At 43.9% G+C, this 25,407-nt stretch overlaps 1 protein-coding gene across 5 annotated transcripts in view; it reads right to left on the reverse strand.

Annotated features, from left to right (window-relative positions):
- COL15A1 (collagen type XV alpha 1 chain) overlaps positions 1 to 25,407 on the reverse strand; it is a 270,398-nt gene that overhangs the window by 114,239 nt on the left and 130,752 nt on the right. For all 5 annotated transcript variants that reach the window (XM_074945147.1, XM_074945146.1, XM_074945144.1 and 2 more), the window contains 4 exons: positions 20,107 to 20,244; positions 19,499 to 19,525; positions 16,133 to 16,195; positions 7,382 to 7,459 (listed from right to left, as the gene is read on the reverse strand). In XM_074945147.1, coding sequence (XP_074801248.1) covers positions 7,382 to 7,459; positions 16,133 to 16,195; positions 19,499 to 19,525; positions 20,107 to 20,244 — 306 coding nt within the window. The remainder of the gene's footprint in view (positions 1 to 7,381; positions 7,460 to 16,132; positions 16,196 to 19,498; positions 19,526 to 20,106; positions 20,245 to 25,407) is intronic.

Below are 25,407 nucleotides of genomic sequence, written 5' to 3' on the forward strand. Positions count from 1 at the left end.
CTGAAAGAATCTTATTTCTTCCCCAAGAGACATTTTCCATGCATGGTCTCATGAAGATGAAGTTTTAGAGTAGTTCAAAAGAAATCTAGTCATCCATTTTTTGAATTATTGGAGAGTGTTTGATGCATAAGAAACCTGAAAAAGCTGAAGCTTTCTTGCTACTTGTATAAACATTAAACATGAATAGGAGTTATTAGCAACTGAAATATCAGTTTCACACATGTAAATAATTTACACTACATTTAACATTATGGGACTATGGCATAATGTCTATTCATTGTACTGAAGTTAGTTACATAGGAGTTTTTTCACTGCTCGTTCACTCTGGAGTTCTACAGCTGTGTCAGGTTTTGACTATGGCTACGTCTACACTACAGCTTATGTTGGGGTAACCTATGTCACTCAGAGGGGTGGTTTATTTACACCCCGGAGCAACATAAGTCACACAGACATGAGCACCAGTGTGTACAGCGCTATGTCAGTGGGAGAGCTTCTCCCACCATCATAGCTTCTGCCGCTTGCAGAGGTGGTTTTATTACGCCAACAGGAGAGATCAGCAGAAAGCATCTTCACCAGTCACACTGCAGCTGTGCTGCTGAGTGCTGTATGTGTAGACAAACTCTTTGTGTCATGGATCTGCAAAGCAGGGGACTACAAATCTTACCAGCTCCCTCCCCACTATACTTCTCCTTCCCCTGGCCAGGTAAGAGTAGCTGGGCATTGTTTGGAATTGGAAGCAGTAGCTGGCCACATGGCTAGTTAGGAGCTGCAAAGAAATTGGATGTAGAGGCCACATGGCAAGTCAGGAATTACAGTGAGAATGAACGCAGAGAGAATTGCCCAGAAACCATATGCAGAGCAGTGTGTGGAACAGGCTGGGAGTCAAGGGTGCTAGAACCTTTGTAGAAGTGCGGGGACCAAGGCCAAAGTGCCCCCTTCCTCTGCAGCTGGCTGCTCTGGTGGTGAGCCAGCTGCCCACTCTTCTGGTGCCACAGCAGCCCCTGGTGGGCAAAAGGTGTAACTACAGCACCTCCCTGGCAGAATCTATTATTCTACTGAGGAAAAAAAATTCTACAGGGGACATGAATTCTTCCCTTGTTTCTTTTGTTAAAAGCAGGGAGGCATGGCCTCTCTGCCCACACAGTTCCCGTACTGTGAGTGCCAGACATCACAACTAGGTGCAGATCTATGTGGGTCTTACAGAGGGAGCAGTAGTGGCTGGGCATTGAACCAGTGCAGAGGGACCCTAATAAGAGTAATTAATTGAGCCTGGCCTGGAAACCTGCAGGCTCCTATTTCTCTGAATAGAAACTGGACTGGAGAGGTCACCCAAGCACTAGGCCTGAAGAGCCCTGGTTGTTGATCGGACTGCTTCGGGGTCCCTAACAATAACAACTATTGCTCACCTTGAACTATAACCATTTAAGCCTCTGTACCTAGGATATTTGCAACATTTCCTTTTCCTGCCAGCCTTAGTAAACTACCCTTTCACTTAACCATGTGTCTGAGTAGTCACTGGGACCCACCAGGGCTAGCACCTACAAGGCCTGGCTGCTGAAACACCTACAGTGATTGCCTCTAAGTCACGATCCACCCGGCTTGCTACCGGCACCTTAGGAGCTTGGAGTACTTCAGCACTGAGCAGCCTCAATATTTACAAGTGAAACTATGGAAGTGCATATTGAAGTCAGTAGAGAGTTAAGCTTTAATCATTTTTAAAAATAAATTACACATTAATTTTTATATGCTGTGTTGCTGTAGCTGAGTTGTTCCAAGCATATTAGAAAGGCAAGGTGGGTGAGGTTATATCTTTTATTGGACCACTTCTGTTGGTGAGAGAGAAGCTTTCAAGCTTACACAGAACTCTTCTTCAGGTCTGGGAAACGTAGTGGGAGTAGTATCACACCTAAATACACGGTGGAACAGATTGTTTAGAATAAGTAGTTAACACTTATTTCAAGGGACCACTCAAGGTGAAGTTGCCAGTTAACACTGCTCCACTCATAGGGAGAAAAAGAGAGGGGAAATTGGGGGCTGGGGTTAGTGGGTTATAGATTGTTGTAATAAGCTATAAATCCAGTGTTGCTATTCAGATCATGATTTTTAGTGTCTAGCAAAGTTATGAATTTAAGCTGCTAGGCTTGTCTTTTGAACATAGTATGCAGGTAGGGTGACCAGATAACAAGTGTGAAAAATCGGAACAGGGAGTAGGCGGTAACAGGCGCTTATATAAGACAAAGCCCTGAATATTGGGACTGTCCCTATAAATCAGGACATCTGGTCACCGTATATACAGGTTTCCTTTGAGGATGAGAATTGAGAGGTCAGATATAGAGTGATCGCTTTGTGAAGCATTCACCCACAAGTGATATGATATTTTTGTCTTATTTTTTTGTTCAAAGTCATGCAAGAGATAGTGATTGGTTTCACCCATATAGTTGTTATCGAGGCATTTAGTGCACTAGATGAGGTACACCACCCGTTGTGCTAGGCATATGTAGGACCCATGGGTCTTGAAAGGTGTGTTGTGGGGGGTGTTGATCATCCTAGCAATAGAGATGTCTGCAGGTTTTGCATCTGTTATTCTGGAGCCACTTTGAGTTCGTGTATCCTGGTCTGTGGGAAGCTTGCTTCTGATGATGAGCGTGGAGAGGTTGGGTGGCTGTTTGAAGGCCAGAAGAGTGGGGCTGTGGCTGTTCCTTTGGTTTGGACAAAGTGTATGCTGTTGAATGTAAAATTGTTAGGGGTGTGGATGAAATGGAGGAGTTTGGAGACATGTATGAGGTGGATAACCGAGGGTCATCCATTGTTTTGTAGATATTTGAGGCAGGAAGCAATGCTGTCATTGTCAGGGGTGTTGGTGTATAGGGAGGTGCCATCCATGGTGGCATAGGTGGTGTTCTGAGGGAGGTTGTTAAAGTAGCAGCTTCTGGAGGAAGTTGGTTGTGTCCTGGAGGAAGCGAGCCCTTTGTGTGCTGAGTGGTTTAAGAGTCTAAGAGTCCTGATATTTCTTCAGTAAGAGTGCCATGGCCAGATATGATGGGTCTCTGCCTGGGTTCCCTTGTTTATGTATCTTGAAAAGCATGTAGAAGGTCCCTGGGGTGGGTTTTGGGGGGGATGAGGTTGTAGAGTTTCTTTTGGAGTTGTTTGGGGAAGGATTTAATGATAACCTTAAATTACTGGGTAAATGGTTGTATGGAGTCTTATTTGAGTCCTTTGCAGTAGGTGGTGTAGTTATCACAGTTGAGGACTACGAAAGCACCCCCTTTCTCTGCTGATTTGATCTGGTGGTTGGATTTCAGTGACTATATAACTGCCCTCTCAGCAGTGGAGAAATTATGTTTGTTAAGGATTTCACAGTCCATTTTTTTTCCTGAAGCAATTCACATAATGATCAAGAGTGTGGTCTCAACTGCTGTGGGGTGTCCAGTCAGATTATTCTTTGTTCTCATGACTCTCAGTGGGAACATGGCAATTGTGGGTGGTATCGTCATTGTTGCAAAAGAATTATTTTGGTGGAGTTGGTGGAAGAATTCTTGTGGTTCTCCATATGTTAGGATGGTATCAGGTTCTGCGAGGGGGCAGAAGTTCAGTACCTTAGAGAGTACAGATAATTCACCTTCGGTTATGGGTATTCTTGATAAATTGGTGATGTTGGAATGTTGTATGGTGTCCATTTGGTAGTCCCGGTGTCATGGTTTCTCCTAGAGGTGATGTTCTGTGGGTTGGGGAGTGGTTGTTGGTTCCACTTTTTGTATTTATGAGAGATAATCTGCTTCGATACAGAAATAAAACACTCCAACTGCACAGATCTAGTTGTCACCTACCACCCCACACTGGAACCCATACAGGGTACCATTAAACAATTACAACCCATAGTCCTTGGGGACCACATCCTCAAAGAAAGATTTCCTGAACACCCTCTTCTGGCAAACAACTCTCCAGGCTCAGTAGCAGAAGCAAGCTCCTCATAGACCAGGACACATCAACTCAAAACAGCACCAGACCCTGTCAGAACAGATGCAAAACCTGCAGACATATCTCCACTGCTACAATGACCCACACCCTCCACAACACATCTTTCAAGATCCATGGATCCCACACATAAACATGTGGTGTACCTCATCCAGTGCACTATATGCCCCATGACAACTATGTGGGTGAAACCAGACTCTTGAATGCTCTTGAATAAGCTCATACACAAAAATGACAAAAGACAAAAATATCATATTACCTGTAGGTGAACACTTCTTACAAAGTGATTACCTCTACATCTGAACTATCAGCCCTCATCCTCAAAGGAAACCTGCACAACACGTTCAAAAAACAAGCCTGGGAGCTTAAATTCATAACTTTGCTAGACACTAAAGATCATGGATTGCACAGACACACTGGAATTATGCCTTATTACAACAATCCATAACCCACTAATCCTGCCCCCCAGTTTTTTTTCCCTTCCTTTCCCCCTAATGACTGAAGAGCGGTTAACTGGCAACTTAATCTTGAATGGTCCCTTGAAATGTGCTAACTACTTATTCTAAACAATCTGTTCCACCTTGTATTTATGTAAGGGGACGGTTGCCCCCTTACTAACATTCAGTGGGGGTGTTTTAGTTGCTAGCTCCCAGTACTAAAAAGGGGGAAGGGTCGATGGGGAATCAGGACCCTGAGATTGACAGCCCCCAGGAACAATGGGGAGAGGCCAATGCTGCAGGTCAGCCTGAATGACAGGGCGAGCAGGCTAATCAGGGAGTCAGGAGGCCAGGAAGGTCCCGTCCTCTGTGTGAGCTGGATTTTGCCTGGGTCAGACAGGGTGGGGCCGAGCTAAGGAGAAAGCAGGGGCCCAAGCTGAGCTGGGGAGCAGAGCTGTGCCAGATCCAGAGGGACCAGAAAAGCAGCCCAGAGAGAGCAGCCCCTGTCCTGGGAGCAGAGCTGCAGCCCCAAAGCCAGAGGCACAGCCCAGAGAGAGCAGACTTGCCCTGGGAGCAGAGCTGCAGCAACCAGAGCCAGAGGGGCCAGAAAAGCAGCCCACGAAGCAGGTCAGTGCTGGGAGCAGAGTCACAGAAGCAGCCTGCAGAGCAGACCTGTCCTGGGAGCAGAGCTGCAGCAACCAGAGCCAGAGGGGCCAAAGAAGCAGCCCAGGGAGCTGGAGGCAGAGCAGCAGCAGCGCAGAGACCGAGTGGTGCAGCTGGGGCTGGAGCAGTCCGGAGCTGGGTGCGGGGAGCAGCTGGGGAGAGCGAGGGGGACCCTGGGCAGTGGGCCCAGCACAGGGAGACACCTCAGCCAAGGGGCTCTGCAGGCCAGGCTTGGATTGTAACCCCGACAGGGCGGGGGCGACACTGGGAAGAAGGGTCCTACCACTTAGAGCCTGAGAGCGTGTGGCCACCACCAGAGCAAGTGTCCAACCTCCAGCATCCCTGCAGCACAGCCAGGGCCTGAGAAGAAGGCCTGGGACTTACAAGGAACAGACTGAACTGCCCTGGCATTCCAGAGACGCTGTTTGTGATGTTCCCTGCCACAGAGCGGGGCGATGTGTTTCCTTTAACCTTTCCCATTTTTCCTTATTCTTTTTAAAATTAATTGTTGATTAAATAACTTGCATTTGCTTTAACTTGTATGTAATCGTCAGTGGGTCAGAGAAGTGCCCAGTGCAGAGAGAGTACCCCGGAAAGGGGACACCCTAGCCCCTGTCCCAGGTGACCACAGCAGGGTTGGGGGTCGAGCCCCCCAGGAATCCTGGGCCCAGCCTTGTTGGGGTTACGAGGACTCTGCCAGACAGCAGAGTGGAAGGGGAGTCCTCAAGGGCAGGGAGGCCACTGGGTAAAGGAAGTGGGAGCGAGGACTCAGATCCTTTCGCTAGCCCACTTCACCGGGGTAGTGCAGAAACCAGGAAAGTTCCCCACAAGTGCGGGACTATTCCCCTGCTTACATTTAGCTGTGACACTGAGTACATTTCCCAGACCTGAAGAAGAGCTCTGTGAGGCCCAAAAGCTTATCTCTCTCACCAACAAAATTTGTCCAATAAAAGATATTACCTCACCTACCTTGTGTCTCAGATATAAATGTTGATGTTAATATAATGGCAAACTTACTATGTAAATACTCAGAAGTCGGGGGTGCAGATTCTGGATCCACTCCAGCCTCTTTGCACTGCACCCCAGCATAAAATGGCCAGAAAGATATTGTAGCAGGCAATATGAGGATCAAGGGTGATCCTCTTGAGATGAAGAGCCTACATAGCACACATAGGGCACCCTGTTTGCTGAGGCCAATCTGGGGGAAAAGGAATGGCCTGGGGCGTCACCATGCCCTAGTGATCCCCAGCAGCATTATCAGTCCTTTGGGGTTGTCATCAGCTGGGGTACATTTGAGTAACTCTTGAGCTGCTCTGTCTCATGCCAGAGAAATGAGTTGGTATGCAGTAGGCCCAAGGTCAGGTGAGCACAAAGATGGCTTGGTGTCACTTTTGTGACCACTTCCTGAGTTGCTCTGTGTGCTCCTTACCCACAGCCAGGCTCTGGGCCAGGCAATCCAAAAGTTAAGGTTCTTATAACATATTTTACAAATTATATTGTTAAATACAAAATTTAATACACAATGGGCCCAGTTTTATCTTAACAGACATGATATCTTGTAAACACAGAACTTCCATTGAAATCAATGGAAACCACAACTAGCTTTATCTCTGGGTGAAACCAGTTACTGCCAGTGCAATCAAAACCTTGGGCCTAATTCGCTCTTTGGCAGCATGTGCATGACTTTCTGTGAGACCTATAGGAGAGGCATGCGTACAGATGAGAGTGCAATCTGGATCACTCTTTTGTACTTCCTCGTTCCTGAGTACTGAAAAAGAGAACTTCACTATCCTAAGAACATATGCTTTTCTATTTAACAGCAAATACAAATGATTGTCAAAACACCCCTGTGTTAGGGCATGGGAGGAAATGAGCAATTCAAATTTTAAAGCTCACGAAAGCTTATGCTCAAATAAATTGGTTCGTCTCTAAGGTGCCACAAATACTCCTTTTCTTTTTTCAAATTTTAAAATATCTAATACAGGTGTCTTTTGAGAACATCTCATTTATATTTTCTTTTAAGTATTATGGCTCACATCTTTAGAAATGCTTTTGCAAAAGAACAAGCGCACATTTGCCCACTTCCAACTTAGGCATGTAATGGGTATGTGCTGATTGGGATACAGGCCTAAGTCAGTTATGTATTAAAGTGTGTTTGCTTTATTGTGTGTACACTTTTTGACCATTTATACACATTGGCTACATGGTTATTTCCCCAGACTGCCCCTCGTTGTTAAGTTTTACCTCACTCTGTGCTAAGGGACAAGACAAGCAGAGCTAAATCTCAGATAGCCTCAGAAACTCACAAATCCTCTGAATGGAGCGGATGGGCCAGGAGGGCCTGGAAGTCCTGGTGGTCCTGGCAGTCCCACACCGGGCTCACCCTAGAAGAAGAACAAATATGAAGCAGTGAATATTTCAGACCACATTTTAGCATGTTTCATGACACTGTGTTAGCTTGGTTTGCCGTAGCTAGCTTCCTTAGACCTAACTGTATTTTTCAAGTTTATAGAAACAAAAACTAACACAAGACTATTGTTTAAATGCTAGAAAGGGATGTGAGATGTATTAATTTGTGAAATAAACTCCCAAGAGAAATGATCATTATGGTAAAGTAAAACTACTAAGACTGAACAAAGCACTTGGCAATGTACTCTAGGAAATAACCCTGCATTGGCAGAGAGAGGATGTCATGAAAGGTCTTTTCCATCTCTAGCTTCACAAACAAATTTACAATTGTATTAGCAGTGCCAATTGTGAGACAGGGGTTTAATTCTTTATCAAAAGTATATTTTAGCATCAATTTCATTCTTTATGCATATCATATGCAAAAAGGGGAGATACCTCCCTTCTCAACATTACTACTCTCCTCCACAGCCTTTCCAAAATTACAGTCTTGTGATTTATCTAAATGTACTTTTTCCCACTGCCCACACAGCTAAAGCTCCTGTTCAGGCCCTTACCATTTCCCCTCCTGCTCCTCTCTGGCCTTGCTAACACGCACCTCACCCTTCCCTGAGGCCCATTCAAAGTACAGCTGCTAAGATCCTCTTCCTGGCCTGTTATGATCATACCAGAACCTCCATCCCTCCACTGGCTCCCCTTTCTTCACAGCTTCTACTACAAATTGAAAGCCTTTCATAATTTATCTTTCCCTGCTTCTCCACTCTTGCCTTGTATTTCACAGAAGTGAGCAGGATTTGGCCTTTGGATTATGAATTCTTTGGGGAGAAGAATGTGTCTTTATCAGTGTTTGAAAAACATCATGTTATAATAACTGAAAATTACATAGTCCAGATTCAAGCAATCAATTTCAATGTTAAGAATACTTGAGGTACAGTTTTTTAGGCCAAATATTAGCTCTCCATTTATGTCAGTTGTAGGAGTCTTACACACCCCTTGTTTGTGACTGCAGGTAATATACACTTGCCTTTCACTGGTGTCTATGTACTATGTGGACTGACACATTGAAAATGCTGAGGTAGATGGAGGAATATGAAATATTCACTTTGAACCTCATATTCACTCAAACTGTGCTTGGCTTTGAAATTTGTTGCATTCATGAACCCAAACCTACGGTCCCTAAAAGCACAAGTGCATGGGTTGAGGTTCCCATACGAGTTTGGCCTTGCTATCTACTTGTTATTGCTGATGTGTGTGTATGTGTAAGGGAAGCTGACGGTCTGTCACCCTCTTTCTCCGCTCCTGGGAGGTCCATCTCAACGTCTAATAATAATAAAACCAGGGCCGTCCTTAGGATTTATGCAGTATTATTAAACTGCTGCCCCTATGCCCGACAGCAGCCCGGCCTCGCAGCCTGGGGTGGGGTGGGGTCGGGGGGATGGACAAGGCAGAAAAGGATACCGAGCCGCCCGGCCCACCTCACGGCGGCAGAGAGTCACAGTTGCCCGCAGAGACCCCCCATACCCTCTCCCTCACACAGAATGTGCGGCGCAGACATATCCTCTTCTCCCTGTGGCCCTGCCCATACTCCACCCCAGCTCTGCCCCTGGCCCCGCCCCCACTCTGCCCAGGCCCCACCTCCTCCCCACTGTCTCCCTCCTCTCTTCTCTCCCCCTCCCTGAACACACCCTTTCAGCCAAATCCCTGAACCCAAATGAAGCAAACGACATTTGAAAAAAACACTCTTCTGCAATTTCTTTCTAAAGAAAATGGAGCGTGTTTTCCACCGCATGCCAGAAGGTGAAGACTGGACATGCAGAAGGTACCTAATTAAAAGCACTAAATTTGGGAATAAAAAATGTCAGTCACAGTTTTTTTTGATACACCCTGAAGTTTGTCAGAGATTTATTTGCAAAACTTTGTAGTAAGGGCAAGTTAGCTGTCCTGCTGAATACAACATTAAATATTAGGGAATACATGACGCAGCTCTTCTCTGTTTTACATTTTCTTAATCAGTATTTCTAAGCTGATTTTATATTTTAAATGTACTCTTAAGCCTTAATAAAGTAATCATTCCAGATTACTACATATTTAACTCACTGAAACAAAAGATATTATTTTAAATTAATCAGTCACAGAGGTTTAGTGTGTTCATAACAATGTTCACTGCTTTTAGAAAAAAAAATATTTTGTGCGATCTCCATAACAATAGACATATTTATGAAATTTCACCAACTTTAAAACATATGTTTCCAAAGATTTTAGGCATAACAAAGGATTTTGTATCTTACTAAAGTAGCTGTAGCTCACGAAAGCTCATGCTCAAATAAATTGGTTAGTCTCTAAGGTGCCACAAGTCCTCCTTTTCTTTTTTGCGAATACAGACTAACATGGCTACTACTCTGAAACCTCTTGAAACTAGTTCATCAAATAGTCAGAAGTAAAGAAAGGGAAACTTGTTTGTCCAGCTATCTGACAGGGAAGGGGTGTTTTCCCTTTAAGGGCTGTCTTCAACAGGGAGGTGAAGGGACAAAGGGATGGACAGAAAGGACAAGATGACTTTGGAAGCAAGTTTTTTGTACTATAGTAATTAAAATGTGTATTCTAGATAAGAGTGGTCTTTTGAAGGATTTATTTAAAAAACTATATGTCTGAAGATCCAAGCATTTAAGGCTAAAGATGTATACTCAGATTGTGCATCTAAAAATCTATGCAAGTGATTTTATAATCTTCAGCAATACACTAATGAAATATTTTTAAAGCAAATTTTAAACTAAGGTCCTGTAGACTAACATGTTCGGAGTAAATATTACATTAATGCACGACTGTTTTTGTCAGTAAATTCAGAAACTGACAGTATATACCTGGGGTTGGCAAATGCCTGTTAAATGGCTTCATTACCACTTGAATGGCTCTTTAACAGTTTCAGTGTTGTGCAAATAGGTTGGAAGGCTTTTTCCACTTTTAAGTGACTAGATCCCCTACAGAGGAAGACTCACCAGGCTGCAAGCAGCTAGCTGTGGGAGCCTGCAGGAGGGGTCAGAACAGGATAGGAAGAGGGAGGCTGGTGGACACTAAGACCCAGGGGTGCCCCAAATTTTCGGGTGCCCTATGCAGCTGCATATGACTGAGGAACGGCCCTGAATAAAAGCTTGCTCTTATCTAGCCTTTTCATCAGTAAATCTCAAAGTGCTTTACAAAGAAAGTTAGTATCATTATCCCCCATTTGACAGATGGGAAAATGTAGGCTCAGTTTGGGAAAAGTGACTTTCCAAGGACACCCAGCAGACCAGCGGCCAAGCTGGGAATAGACACCCAGGTCTTCTGAGTCCCAAAATCCAGTGCTCCTGCCTACTAGGCCACACTGCCTTTTGTGAGATAATAAGTGTATGCGCCCACTTCTCTCTATGAGTTTTTTGTGGGGGCTATATCATATGTGCCACTGCCCACCCATTCTGACTCTATGGGGCTGCAGGATGTGATCTGCCTTCATATGCTGTAGCAGAAGTAGGAAAAATGCTCCTACTGTCAGCAAGTGTTCTTCAAGAAGTAGACACAGCAGTTAGATGCCCCATAATCTCAGACAGCCAAGCCCTAGTGTTCTGAGCTTTTCTTTAATTATTCTGAATCGTCATCTGGAATTGCATTTCCCTCTGCTCCCATTTCTATTGTGAACTTAGCTATGTTTTTATTAATTAGGAGAATCATATGTCAGGAATCAGAATTTCAACTGCATCACAGTCACAACAAAGCAAAGAGGTTGGCTGTTTTTGACCTGTCACTAAATGCATTTATTCATTTGTTTCTTTGCTTCTACACAGTTTTGTCAAGTGCTTTCTATAGGGATACTCTTCAAATGTTCTTTCCCATATACACCTTTCATTTCTTTTTACCATATTCATATCCATAGTGCCAGTATATAATTAGTTTGGGGCTATTCTCATTGTTTGCAGCCATGCACTCTTACAGCTCCTGTTTATTTGCTCTGATGCCATATGCTCTTTTTAAACAAAGCTTACAGTATTAGCACGAGCCAATGTTTGTATTTGGTTTTGTGCAGTTTTTACCACTGTACAACCATGAGGGGTGGGCAACTCCCCACCCCCACAAATTCTCAAATCTGGAACATAGTTCTATATAGGAGCCTACTATTTGTAAGCATTTCTGAAGTGCCTCTCACAGCTTTATCTATTCATTGCCCAAAGGTTACAAAACCAATTGATAACCCACCAGCAGGGCAGTCAATTCTCCAGCCTGCTCTAGGATGCAGCAATTCCTGGCTTCCCGTTCTACAACAATGGCAGCAAACAGACTTGCCAATAGACTTGCCGATAGATCCTGCAGCCTGTACTCACCCTTAAAAGCATACTCAGAAGCTAAGAGATGCTGACCACCTTCCTAGGCTACAGCTAGTCTTAGCAATTTTTGTGTAAACCAGGAAAACAATTTTTAGGCCATTCCTACCCCATAAACATATCGTGGAAAGGAATCAGTCAATCATATCAATTTGGACAGGGCAGGGTTAGTGAGATGGTTTTTTGGTGCAACTTTTAAACTTAAAACTAACTCATTGCATATAAAAGGGAGTGGGAACAATCTCCTATCCTTCCAGCCTTTTGCTGCAGGTAGGGTGACTAGCTGCTTATGCTGGAGGCTGTACTTAGCTGCCAACATTAAAAAAAAAAAATTAAAATCCAAGGAGCAATTCTCCAGAAAAGGGTCTTAGGGCTTCTGGATGCTTTTCAGTATGTTCCGAGTATTTTTTGCACTTGTAAAACAATGCCTTATGAACATCAGCTAATTAACTAACATCCGCTAACACTTCTGTGAGGTACTATGTGTAAGTATTATCCCTATGCTACGGATGGGAAACAAAGGCAGGAAAGTTAAGTATTTTGACTGAGGCTGAGGAATAGATGAATAGAGGAATAGATGAAGGTGTCCTTTTCTTTCAGATCTGTATTTAGACCACTACCTCTGCAGCTACTAAGATGTTCAGCTCTTATGGACAAAAGCCACAATGGCTACTCAGCAGCAGTCCCAACCAACGCAGTTGCAGTGCTGGATTATTTTGCCTTTAGTTACGCATTACTCTCACTTGGAGCATACTGTAAACAGCCACAATGTGTGGTGTTTGATCTTAAAACAATCTACTACTGTATTTGTACCATTCTAACTAAAAACAGGTTGACTGGCTTCAGGGTGAGTATCTACATCTGAATATTTGTATTGGGAATCACGGAAAGAACTGAAGATGGAATGTGTGTGATTAAAGCTAGTTTGCTGGAAACTCGTGAATCAGCTTTCCAAGCTGAGAAGGATATATAGACTTGAGGTTTTCTGACACAGAATGTAAACAGGTGAAATTCACCCATCAGCAGAGGGGCTACAGAAGTTCCCCAGTGGAGAACCACAAGAGCTCCTGCAGAGTGGCCATGCAGGGATCTTTGCATGTGGTGCAGCTGGGCCCTGCACTAGCTCTGCATCAGCAAATATGGATGGCCCATTGTGTCCAGAATTACATGAATCCAATAGCCACAAACCACTGCATAGGAGATGGGTCAGGGTCACAGCCACTGTTCCAGCCCAGAAACTGATATGAGGTTGCGGAGTGGCTCCAGAGTTGTTGTGGGAGGTTGTGAGGGGAATTCTGTTCACCCCTACCTCCATGTACGCCCTTGCTCAAAGACCATTTTCTCAGGCTTTCTGCAACAGACAGTGGGTGAGGAGGGAGCGATGAATGTCACCCATTGTAACTATGTAATCATTGCCACCTCGTGGGGCCACTGAGGTCACCCATCTTTGTTCTGGTTCAGTGCTTCATAGCGTGGTAGGTGCACCGTGACTCAGGGGCATGTGCTGAAGGTGCCTCAGCTGCAAGGCCCTGTGGGCTCTAGCACCTAGTGGGACCCAAAAGTATTTCACCCAGAGCCTCCAAATACCACACTTCTGCAGGACACCCAGCTACCAGCTCCTCCCCAGCCATACTCCCAACAGTTTGGAGGCTTGCCCTTTCTGCAGCTAGCCTCTGCCCAGCCAGAGCAGGAGAGAGAGAGCGCCGCAGATTTGCCATTCAGCAGATTCATTCCATTGGCTTCTGCTGACCTGTGACTGCTCAGCAGCCGATTCAGCACATGGGAGTATTAAAGTATTTGGCTTTTGCCAACAGAGTTAGATTTAACTTGCAAGTGATAATGTGCCTGTAGGTATTTTGTCAGCTTCCAGCAATAGAAGGTCGAAACAAAAGCCTGAAGCAGAAAAGGTCTCTGCTCCAGCACACCGAGGAGGTCTGGGAGGAGGAGAAGAGATCTGCATTCACACAGATCCAGTGAGATCTGCATTCACACAGATCCAGCATCCCCGACCTGGAGGGGCTGCAATTCTAGCTCCCAGACTGGAATAATGGCCACAGGGGGAGAAGGGGGTACCAGGAGCTCTACACCCTGCTCTGCATTGTCAGGGGTGAATTTCATCTTTTTAAGTGCTCTGGACTCCACCTGAGTTGAGTCTGAATGTATTTCACATCAGGGATTTAGGAAGTTTGACTTGTTTTTGTAACTGTATCATGATCAATGGAATTGGAATCCAGGGACACCATGTTATTGAAGGGCAGGGTTGCCAACTTTCTAATCGCACAAAACCGAACACTCTAGCCCCGCCTCTTCCCCAAGGCCAAGCCCCCTGCCCCGCGGCCCTGCCCCCCCCCACTACATTCTCCCTCCCTCGGTGGCTCGCTCTCCCACACCTTCACTGGGCTGGGGCAGAGGGCTGGGGTGTGGGCTGGGGCAGAAGGGCTGGGGTTTAGGAGTGGGTGAGGGCTCCATCTGGGGGTGTGGGCTCTGGGCTGGGGCCAGGGATGAGGGGTTTGGGGTGCAGGAAGAGGTTCCAGGCTGAGGCAGAGGGCTTCAGGGTGTGGGAGGGGGCTCTGGGCTGGGGCCAGGGATGAGGGGTTTGTGGTGTAGGAGGGGGCTCCAGGTTTGCAGGGGCTTAGGGCTGGGGCAGGGGATTGGGGATCAGGGTTGGGGCACGGGCTTACCTCTGGCAGCTCCTGGTCAGCGGCACAGCGGGGGTGGGGGGCAAAGGCAGGCTTCCTGCCTGTCCTGATTCTGCACTGCACCCTGGAAGTGGCCAGCAGGTCCGGCTCCTAGCCGGAGGCGCAGCAGGCAGCTCTGCAAGCTGCTCTCGCCCGCAGGCATTGCCCCCGCAGCTCCCATTGGACGCGGTTCCTGGCCAATGGGAGTGCAGAGCCGATGCTCAGGGTGGGGGCAGTGCGCAGAGCCCCATGGCCCCCCTGCCTAGGAGCCGGACCTGCTGGCCGCTTCCAGGGCGCAGCACAGTGCCCGGAGAGGTAGGGACTAGCCTGCCTTAGCTCCACAGCACTGCCAACTCGATTTTTAAATGGCCCCGTTGGCAGTGCTGACCGGAGCCGCCAGGGTCCCTTTTCGACCGGGTGTTCCCGTCAAAAACCGGACAATTGGTCACCCTATTGAAGGACACTACGAAAACAGTAAAGGTGGGGAGTTAGGCTGGAAGTAATGCAGCCATGTGGACAAAGCAATGCACAGGATTTAATAAAGTTCCACTTGTTCAACTTAACCTGCGTTCAGCTTCACACTTTGCTAATGAAACACTGACCAGTTAACATTAATGATTCATTTGTCCATTTGTCTAAATTGCTGGCTGAATTTTTCAAGTGGAATGCAGCAATTGATTCACCTGCACTAGCTACCCTCAGCTCAGCAGAGACAGGAGTAGTCACTTCAAAATGTGAACATTGATTTTGTCTACTCTGCAAGGTTAAAATAGGACTGTACTCTAATCTCCTACATAGTTTATCTGGCAGAGTGTAGTCACAGTCACACATACAAGGCCCTTCATTTTTTGTTTAATATTTCTCAGAAATGTATTGGTGTTTATTATGAAAAATTTAAAGTGGGTGAAAATTGGCACAAAATATTAACTTCTGGGTAAATATTGGGGTTAAAATTGGAGGATCGGAGGAGAGAGAAAAAGCAACAAAGAGAAAAGTAAGAGTATTGAAAGTAAAAGCAGTTTAATGCCCTGGTTTACTTCATGAATAGTACATTAACAGTACAAACACATACGCGCGCGTGCGTGTGTGTATCTTCTACTATATTAACTTATTTGACAGCCTCATATTTACACTTGGACTAAAGTATGAACATAAACATATCTACCTAATGTAATGCACTGGATTTTCTTAACATAATCAGTATTTTCATGTACTTGAGTATTCCAAAATTCAGGTGAAAATTAGTAACAAAACAGGAATTTTTTTGGTAGAAATCAGTAAAACCTGAAAAGGAAGGGCCTTGCACACATAACACTGCAATTTTTCCAACTGTGTCTTGTTTCTTTTACTAAGAGTTACACATTTATCTTCTCCAACTCTAACATATTCCTGTGAAAGCTTTACTATTTATATAAGCTATATTTATACATCTTCTGGCAAAATCCTTAGGGCTTTATTGTGACTTACTTTTGAATAGAAGCATGGCGGGGGAAAAGGGTGCATAAATTCTTCTTGTGTTTTCTGTATTTTATTTCTTTTCAGAACATATCAAATTAACACAAAAGCAAAAGATGAATGGTAGCTAATCCAATTGGTTCTTAAACACTGATAGGACACGTACCTTTTCTCCTTTAAGGCCGTCCTCTCCCTTCAACCCTGGCAATCCCTGAAGTCCTCTTTCACCCTAAAAAGACATTTTTATTCAATATTTTCTTTCCATTAAAATATCATTCCTATAAATGGATATTTAGAAAACCAAAAAGTGCCCATAGGAAAGTTGCTATAGTCTATTTGGAAGGAAGCTAGAGTGTGAAAAGTTCTCACCTGATTTTTCCCATGTATCTGTGATTGATTAATATATTAGCGGACCTTTTATAAGACAGTAGAGGATTACCTGAACTCTTGGAATAGTTCTCTATTTGTTCTGCATTTCCTCAATGTGATAATAGTAGGCAGATTCCAGGCTGACATTTTGTCTTCACCTGATCTAAATTATTCATTTCCAAAATGGACATTGGAAGGTCACCAGTTTCAATTTCACATCAAGGTAATGGGCAGTAGGGAAGAGGACAGTTGGATATTTTCCTGTGGAAATACTTAAGTAATATACTGCTGTAAGCTGCTATTCGAGGTGCCACACATCATGCCTCAACATGAGGTGCTGACTGCTCTCATCTCCTACTGGAATCATTAGAGCCCCATCCTGCAAGATGCTGAGCACCCTCAATTTCCATTGAGTTCAATGGGTGCTAAGTGTCTCACGGAAACTATGTAGTACCTTGCAGTATTCTAATAGTACCTTGCAGTATTAGGCCTCAAGTTTCCTTTTAACCCTCAGAGTTCTAATAAATGTCAACTCCCAAACCCCAACTAACTCTCCTATCCCATGGTGTATTTTCCCCCCAGTACAATATGCAGATTCTGTGTTCTATATAAGGCTTGAGCCTTTGCTCATTGAAGTCTATAACAAAGTTCCCATTGATTTTAAGTGGGGCAGGATAAGGCTATCAAGTGCAATGAATTAGCCAGCTAACCTAAGATTCTGGAACGAAATCCAGAGGAAAATGAAGCTCAGATTTATGTTTATTTGTGACCTTTTTCTCCAAGGAATCTGGACAATGGTGTGTGTTAATCGTATCCACTGTCAGAGTCTAACCATGATAGCACTGTGCTAACTGTAAAGACCCATGAACTAGATGCAGTAAGAATCAAATGTACGCACAGGATTTCATTTTTTTTCTTTGTGATTAATACTGATTTCTCAGGTGATTAAATAGTTATGGCAAAATGCTTTTTACGCATTCAGGCCCCAACCCTGAAAACACTTGCACATGGGCTTTCCTGCACTACTGCGAATGGTACATTGATTTCAATGTGATTGATCATAGTAGCATAGTTGAGCGTGTGTGAAAGTATTAGCAGGATAGGGGCCTAACTGCACACAGAAAAAATGGTTTCAGAACATAAGTAAAGCTGCAACAAGATTGCTAAAGGAGGAAATACGACTCTTTATACCACAGAGAACTATAAAAGAAAGACATATCCAAACATGCAGAGTGTTTAAAGTGTTGCTCCCTCAGAAATAAAATTCTTAATTACTTTATATAATTGAAGCATTTTCCACAGAACATTTTGTCATGGCTTTTGTTTAAAAAATGTGTTCTGCTTACAGTTAAAATGCTAAGAGCAAGAAAGCATAGTGCAAAGCTGAAAAGGTCAGCTTCTTCTGCTGGTACAGCTTTTCTAATGAGAAATCATTTCTCCGAAATATGAATTGACCTTGTGCAATAATAACTAGATTTCTTTGAGCATGGAGTATGAACAGAGATTTGTGGATAGATGAAGCATTTTGCTTGCCTGTTGGGCTGAATAATTAACTCCCTCACCACTGGATTATTTGTATTGACTATTATAAAAATGTGACCCTCCCCTGAGGAGTGTTTACAGAGGGCAGGAACAGACAAAGTTTTTAGCATTTGTGTGGGGGATTTCTGGAAGGGGACAGGGGTGCATAAGGTAGATGATATCCCCACCCAGATGGGAGGAAGTAGGGAAAATACAGCAAGAGGGTGGGGAGTGGGAAAATAGAAAAGTCACGTAGGTAGTGTAGCTAGAAGATGCATCAAACTAGAGCATTGCAGAGGGCACATGGGTCACAGCAGCTGAGAAGAGAGTTGGGGGACTCTTGACTCTGGGAGAGTGGATAGAATGTGGCAGCTAGGAGAGAAGCCAGAGACCTGGGAGCACGGGAGAAGGTTGACAGAATGACACAGGTGAGAAGCCATTGGGGAACACCTGAGCATGGAAGAAGATCACACCAAACAACAGCAGATGAAAAATGCACTAGGACAATGTAATGTGGGAGTGGGCTGGGTGGGTTTCAGGAGCTGGGAGGCAGGTTTGAGTCAGGGGAGGGAGGAGCAACAGGGCAACTGAGGAGGTGGGAAATGGACAGAGGAGCAGTGGTGATCAGGAGTATGTGGTAGCTGTGGGCAGGGTGGAGCCAGGGAGTGAGGGCAGGTGGTGTGGGTCAGTTAATGTGACAGAGTTGAGGACACAGAGGAATGGGGGTGGGGAAGGCAGATGGAAGCTGTGGAGGAAGGATTGTACCAGCTGAGGTTAGGAATAGGAGATGGGGAAGCAGCTGGGAGTTGGGTGAGTGCAGTAGTTTAGGGTGGGTAATCAGATGTTGTTCTCACCTTGCTCTTAACACAGTACATACACTGAAAAGGGTCCAAGTATATCCTCTTCTTAGGGTTTCCTTTGTACTAACTTAAATAGCAGCAAACACAACTTCCTGCCAGAGCTTGGCTTCTCAAAGGGTTGGTCTATGCAGGGCTCCTCTCTTCTTCCCTCTAGTTCCCTCTCCCTTGAGAGAGCTCTTGTATAAACCTGGGTTGGAGCACAAAGTGCCCACCTGGTCTGGCAGCCAGCGTGAATCAGCAGGTGAGCCCTTCATCACTAGCTACACAAGATCCTGTAGGCTGACACCCTATTAAGGCCTAGAAGAAAGGGACTGAAGGGAGAAGCAGCTGGGAAACTGAAGGCTGCAATGCATCCCTTTGTTTACATAATGGTTACAAACACAGCTTTACAGCCATAAGTCATGGTGAAGGAGTTAGTTCAAGCTATTTGCCAACCTTAAACAGTATTCACAAAACAGAAGAAAGATTCCAGGACTTCTGAAATCTATCACTTTAGAAACATGGTAATGTACATGTGAAACAGACCCGTGATCAGTCAAGGCTGGTCACCTGTCTGGTAGGGGTCTGTTCCAAATACCTGTGATGCACTTTGAAACATTACAGTCTTCTTGCTTTTTATTATAACGTAGTGCAGCAGTTTACCAAAGCTGCCTCCTGAGAACAGGGTTGCAAAACAGCATTGTATAGCTTAAGATCAAACTTAGCTGAGTGTCAGTCTGGCAAAGACATGCTAGGTTTCTTTCTCTTCAATGAACTAAAATATGCATGAAAAAGGTACTTACTGGCAAGCCATCTTTACCAGGAATGCCCTAAAAGAAAACACCCATTTTAGAAAGGTACATAGAACATGTATAAAGTAGAAGAAGGGGGATAAAAACAAGTAACTGCATCTTAATGGCCAGCATTTCATGCTGTGACAAAATATCAAAACAGAATTGGGATCTGTATTGTGTTACCATGTACACTATTTTGTATATGTATTTAATTGGGGGCATGTATTTGTGATCAAGGAGAGAGTGAAGTATAACACACTCTGTGTATCCAGAAACTGCAGCCTACAGGGGATACATAAACCATGCTTCTTGGGAGCTACACAACCTGTCCATCCAACATTTCTCAAAATGCAAGTGCCATCCTTGAGGAGCTTGGCTGATGCCTCAGCAGTTGTGCTGTTTTACAGCCTTTGGGCCGGAATCGCCATGGTCAGGCACCTTGTAGAACCATTGACACATGTTCAAAGGACTACCATTTTGATGTGGTATGATTAGACACCCACTTTGACTACACAGGGTGCAAGGCAGTAGAGAATCAGCCCTTCACCTGTGTGTGATAAATGAATATTGGTCTCTCTAGATGATTTTTGTGGCTTCAACAGAGATGCAGTACTCACAGGTTCACCGTCTCGCCCAGGTTTTCCTAGGGGCCCAGGGGGTCCTTGAATCCCTGTCTGCATTTCTTCTAGTTCTGACTTTCCTGGTGGCCCTCGTGGCCCTTGCTCTCCTTTTTCGCCTCTCTCACCTTTTTGACCCTAAGAATGTAAAATATACAATAATAGATTTTATTATTTTCTTTCTATTATTTTAACATATTGCCATTGTATCTACAGGCCTCACACCAGTTTGGGGCCCCACTGTGCTAGGCACTGTACAAACATATATTACAACCAACTCAGGGTATTAAACCTTGTTCTGACTAATCAAGATGAATTGATCATTCAACTAAAATGGGATGATTGCCTGGGTACAAGTGGTCATGACCTAATTTCACCAGTTATGTGCAGACAGAATATAGTCCCCAACCAGCAACATATACATTTGGTGCTTTAAAAAAGCCAGTTTCCCACACAAAACTGAGTGGGAGGAGAATTTAAACATAAAAATGTTAATAATAATGGGCAGTTATTTAAGAATGCTCTGTTAGGCACCCCAAAAAAATCCAACACCCTTGCCTCACCTCACACACAGTTCAGCGGTCATAAAATAAGGCTTCTTTGGTTAAAAAAAAATCAACCAGGTAAGTGAAGTGAAGTGAAAGCAGTCATTATCACATATATGGAAAAAAGTAGGAAGCTGATAGTAATGAGTACAAATCAGCAGTTAATAAATACAGATAATTGATAAGGGAGGCTAAAGGCATCAATGACCAGCGGGGTAAAGGACAATATCAAAAGAACATCCAAAGCAGTGGGTCTAGCTTCTATTTAAAAAAAAGTCATAGGCATGCTCTATCTCCCTCTTAAAGGTGGAATAAGAGTTTTATTTGTCCTCCCCTAAGCTGGGAGGACATGTACCAAAACAAACAAAGGCAGAATTCAGTTCCCTAGCTGGGGTTTTCTAGCCCGCAATCTTCCAAGGTTTTAGCCCCACCATCCAGAAGCAGGAAGCTAATAGCTTCCAATATTTGAATTGCCCCCTTTCACGGACAGGAGAACTATTATCTGGCCCCTCTCTGTTCCTGATTGGCTCTAGACTCTGCTTTCGTTAGAGGTCAGGTGAGGCTTAAACCAGGACAATTAGTCCCTGTCTTTCCGGCCAATTGGTGGTTAAGGCAATCCAACTGATTCCCAGGTGTCAGGAATCTTTGATGCCCTTTTGATTCCCAAAAGAGAACCAGAATGGAATTCAAACAAACAAAAACACACACACAAACCAAATGCTGCAGCTCACACAGAAAAATAAAATGTCCCCCACAAGACAAGATGATCTTTCATATTCCATTTGTATCACCTTCACTCCCCTAATCACACCACACACAAAACAATGAGTTGTATAAAATATAGAATCCTCTCCTAAAGTATATACCCCACAAAGCACGAGAACACCCTCTCACAGAAAATAAAAACTAGTTCTTTACACATATCAGAAAAAAACTAAATCCTACCAGTGGTATTGGTCCAAAACCAGATGAATGGTAAAACTGTCAATCATGCAATAGAAAAGGCAGAAGTATTCAATAATTATTTTTGTTCTATATTTGGAAAAAAGCAGGATGATGTAAGCATATCTTTCTGTTCTCTCAGTAACTAGGGAGGATGTTAAACAACAACTAGTTAAAATTTTAAAAATCTATAAGACCAGATAAGTCATGTCAAAGAGTATTAAAAGAATTGGCCAAGCAACTCTCTGAACCATTAGCATTGACTTTTAACAGATCTTGGAAGACTAAGGATGTACTACAGGACTAGAAAAGAGCTAATGCCATGCCAATATTTTAAAAGGGTAAATGGGAAGACTCAGGAAACTACAGACAGATTAGCCTGACATAAGTCCTGGACAAAATCATGGAAATGCTGATAGGGGATGTAATCAGTAAAGGATTAAAAGATGGTAGCATAATTAATACCAATCAGCATGATTTTATGGAAAATAAATCCTCTTGGACAAACTTTACTTTGTTTTTGAATGAGATTACAAGTTTGTTGGTAACTAAGGCTTTTGACTTAGTCCCACATGACCTTCATAAAACCCAATGTAGCCCACATTAAATCAATTAAAAACTGTTTAACTGATAGACTGCAAAACATAATTGTAAATATGGAATTGCCATCCAAGGAAGGCCCTTCTAGTTGGATCCTGCAGGGATCTGTTCTCAGCCCAGTGCTGTTCAATATCTTTCTCACTGCTCTAGAAGAAAATATATCTCACTACTAGTAACATTTGCAGGTAACACAAAAAATAACAGCGGAGAGAGATCAGTTATACAGGCTGACCTGGATGGCTTGGTAAGGTAGGCTTACTGGAACATCATGTGTTCTAAAACAGCCAAATTGAAGGTTATACATCTAGGAACTAAAAATGTAGGTCACTTTTATAGGATGAGGGAGTGTGTTCTGGCAAGGAATTAGGCGGGGATGGTATATAAAAGATGAACATGAGCTTCCAGTGTGATCCTGTAGCTAAAAGGGTGAACACAATCCTTGGATCTATAAGCAGGGGTATATCATTAGAAGTAGGGAGATGGCATTACCTTTGTATGCAGCATTAGTGAGACCATTACTGGAATCCTGGGTCCAGTTCTGGTGTTCACACATAAAAAAGGATGTTTAAAAATTGGAAAGAGTAAACAAAGGCTACAAGAATTACCTGCAATCTGGCAAAGATGCATTACAGTGAGAGGCTTAAGAAGCTTCATCACATTTTTTCAAATCAAGAAAGGATATATAGTTTTAAAAGATATTCTAGACATTAGGGACTTGCTGCAGAGATTATGTGTGAGGTTCTATGACTAGTGTTATGCAAGAGGTCAGACACAATTATCCCTTCTGGTCCTAAAGTCTATGAATTAGAAGTTGTATATACCGTTTGAGTCATAGGAAGTGAAAGTTTTGGAGGAATTATATTTGTAAGTTCTTAAATAAATTCTAAACCTTATGTAAATCCATGTACCCGGCTTGCATTGCCTATTGTCATGCTCCTCTTTCACCGTTCATTATAATCGGTCACAACAAGCACTAGGACTGACATGAAGAACATGTAAAAGCATAAAAGGCAATGGTTAAGGCTACATTTATGTCATGGGAGTCATGGAAGTCACAGAATCCATGACCTCCAGAGACCTCTGTGACATTCTCTGCTTCAACCCCAGGGAGGGCAGGACTCTGGAGCTGGCAGCCAGCGGTGCCCTCGCAGGGTTCCTGCGACAGGGGGCCCCCTGCAAGGTTCCAGCAACGGGCGACAGCCTTATGTGGGGGAAGGGGAATGCCTTGGGCAAGCGGCTGGGGGCGTCACAGAGAGGACACGGCGTCTGAGAACTTTTGTTTATTGTCCGTGACCTGTGCGTGACTTTTACTAAAAATAACCATGACAAAATCTTAGCCTTAGCAATGGTAAATGTCCAACTGAAACACACAACTTCAAGATTAAACTTCCACTCTGCGTGTTTTGCTGGCAGCTGAGATCAGCACTGATGTACTGCAATTTCAAATCATGACAGAGCAAAGTAAGAATGAAGCGGAGAACTTAAAGTTGGAGCTACAAAGGTAAGTACAAGGAAAGGAACAATATTAATCTAATGGGTAAGGGTTTGGTGATTAATAAAGCTACTAAGGATATGTGAATATTTGTCAGTATGTTGAAGAGGACTTGCAGGTAACCAGCTACACGGGTCAACTAGAGGATGAAATATCCTTCTGATTCATGGCATTTTAGGCTAAGAGCACCCTATTTGATTTCCAGCTTTACATGATATTTGAAGCAACATAATTGCATACAAATCAAGCAGGCACAAGGCCTTGTGTGAGCACAACAGCTGCCACAGTCCAAGACTGGGTATAATATGTTCATTCCTCCCCATCATGAGGGATCAGCTCTGCCACACGTAGTCAAGGCCCTGTCTCCTTTGGGGAAGCTAGCATTAGCAGCGGTTTTAGGCTGGAGCAGTCCTTGTGTTCAGGGGATAGTCAGGGCTGTCATTGTTCCTGGCCTTACCTGAGCCACAAAGAGGTGAGAGGAAGGATCCTTGTACTCTATTCCCCCTTATCTTCCTCTGCGGGGTCAGGTGCAATCCAGCCCTGAAAGTTTCTGCCCAAAAAGGGATTCTTTTTGCCAGTTGTTATGACTGATTGATTGTGTGATTATTCCCAATAATTGTGTGATTATTCCCAGTGCTTTACAAGGGATTTACAGAGACAAGGTGGGTGAGGTAATATCTTTTATTGGACCAACTTATGTTGGTGAGAGAAAGAAGCTTTGAGTTTACACAGAGCTCTGCTTCAGGGCTGGGAAATTGTTGGGTCAATAAAAGATATTACCTCACCCACCTTGTCTCTATAATATCCTGGGACCAACAGAACTACAACACAGCATTCAAGGAATTTACAGATATTTCTGGTCCCCAATTTGCCATTAAATTATCTAAAGCATCTCACTATAAACACTATAAGAGAGGCTCAAATTAAATGTATACTCCAAATTAAAAAACATAGTAAGAAGACCAAAAAAGTGCCACAATGGCTAAACAACAAAGTGAATGGAGTGGGGATAGAGGCAAAAAGGCATCCTTTAAAAATTGGAAGTCAAATCCTACTGAGGAAAATAGAAAGGAGCATAAACGTTGGCAAGTCAAGTGTAAAAGTATAATTAGTCAGGTCAAAAACGAATTTGAAGAGCAACTAGCAAAAGACTCAAAAACTAACAGCAAAAAAAATGTGTAAGTACATGGAAAGCAAGAAGCCTGCCAAACAATCACGGACGAACAAAGTGCTAAAGGAGCACTCAAGGACGATAAGGCCGTTGCAGAGAAGTTAAATGAATTCTTTGCATTGGTCTTCACTGAAGAGGATGAAGAAGATTCCTACACCTGACCCTATCTTTTTAGGTGACAAATCTGAGGAACTGTCCCAGACTGAGGTGTCAATAGAGGAGGTTTCAGAAGAAATTGATAAATTAAACAGTAATAAGTTACCAGGATCAGATGGTATTAATCAAAGAGTTCTGAACAAACTCAGATATGAAATTGCAGAGCTCCTAACTGTGCTATGTAACTTATTGTTTAAATCAGCCTCTGTACCAAATGATTGGAAGCACTGTTCCCTCTAAGCTGTGTGCGTGTGTGGAGGGCGCTGGGCAGTGGGGGAAGTTTGTGCGTTTTGGAGTGCTAGGCAGTGGGGGCCTGTTGGGGGGTGCTGGGCAGTGGGGGCCTGTTGGGGGGTGCTGGGCGGTGGGGGAGATGTGCGTGTGTCAGGGCGCTGGGC

The sequence above is a fragment of the Natator depressus genome, chromosome 2 (genome assembly GCF_965152275.1).
Source record: "Natator depressus isolate rNatDep1 chromosome 2, rNatDep2.hap1, whole genome shotgun sequence".
In the NCBI taxonomy this organism is placed as follows: Eukaryota; Metazoa; Chordata; order Testudines; family Cheloniidae; genus Natator; species Natator depressus.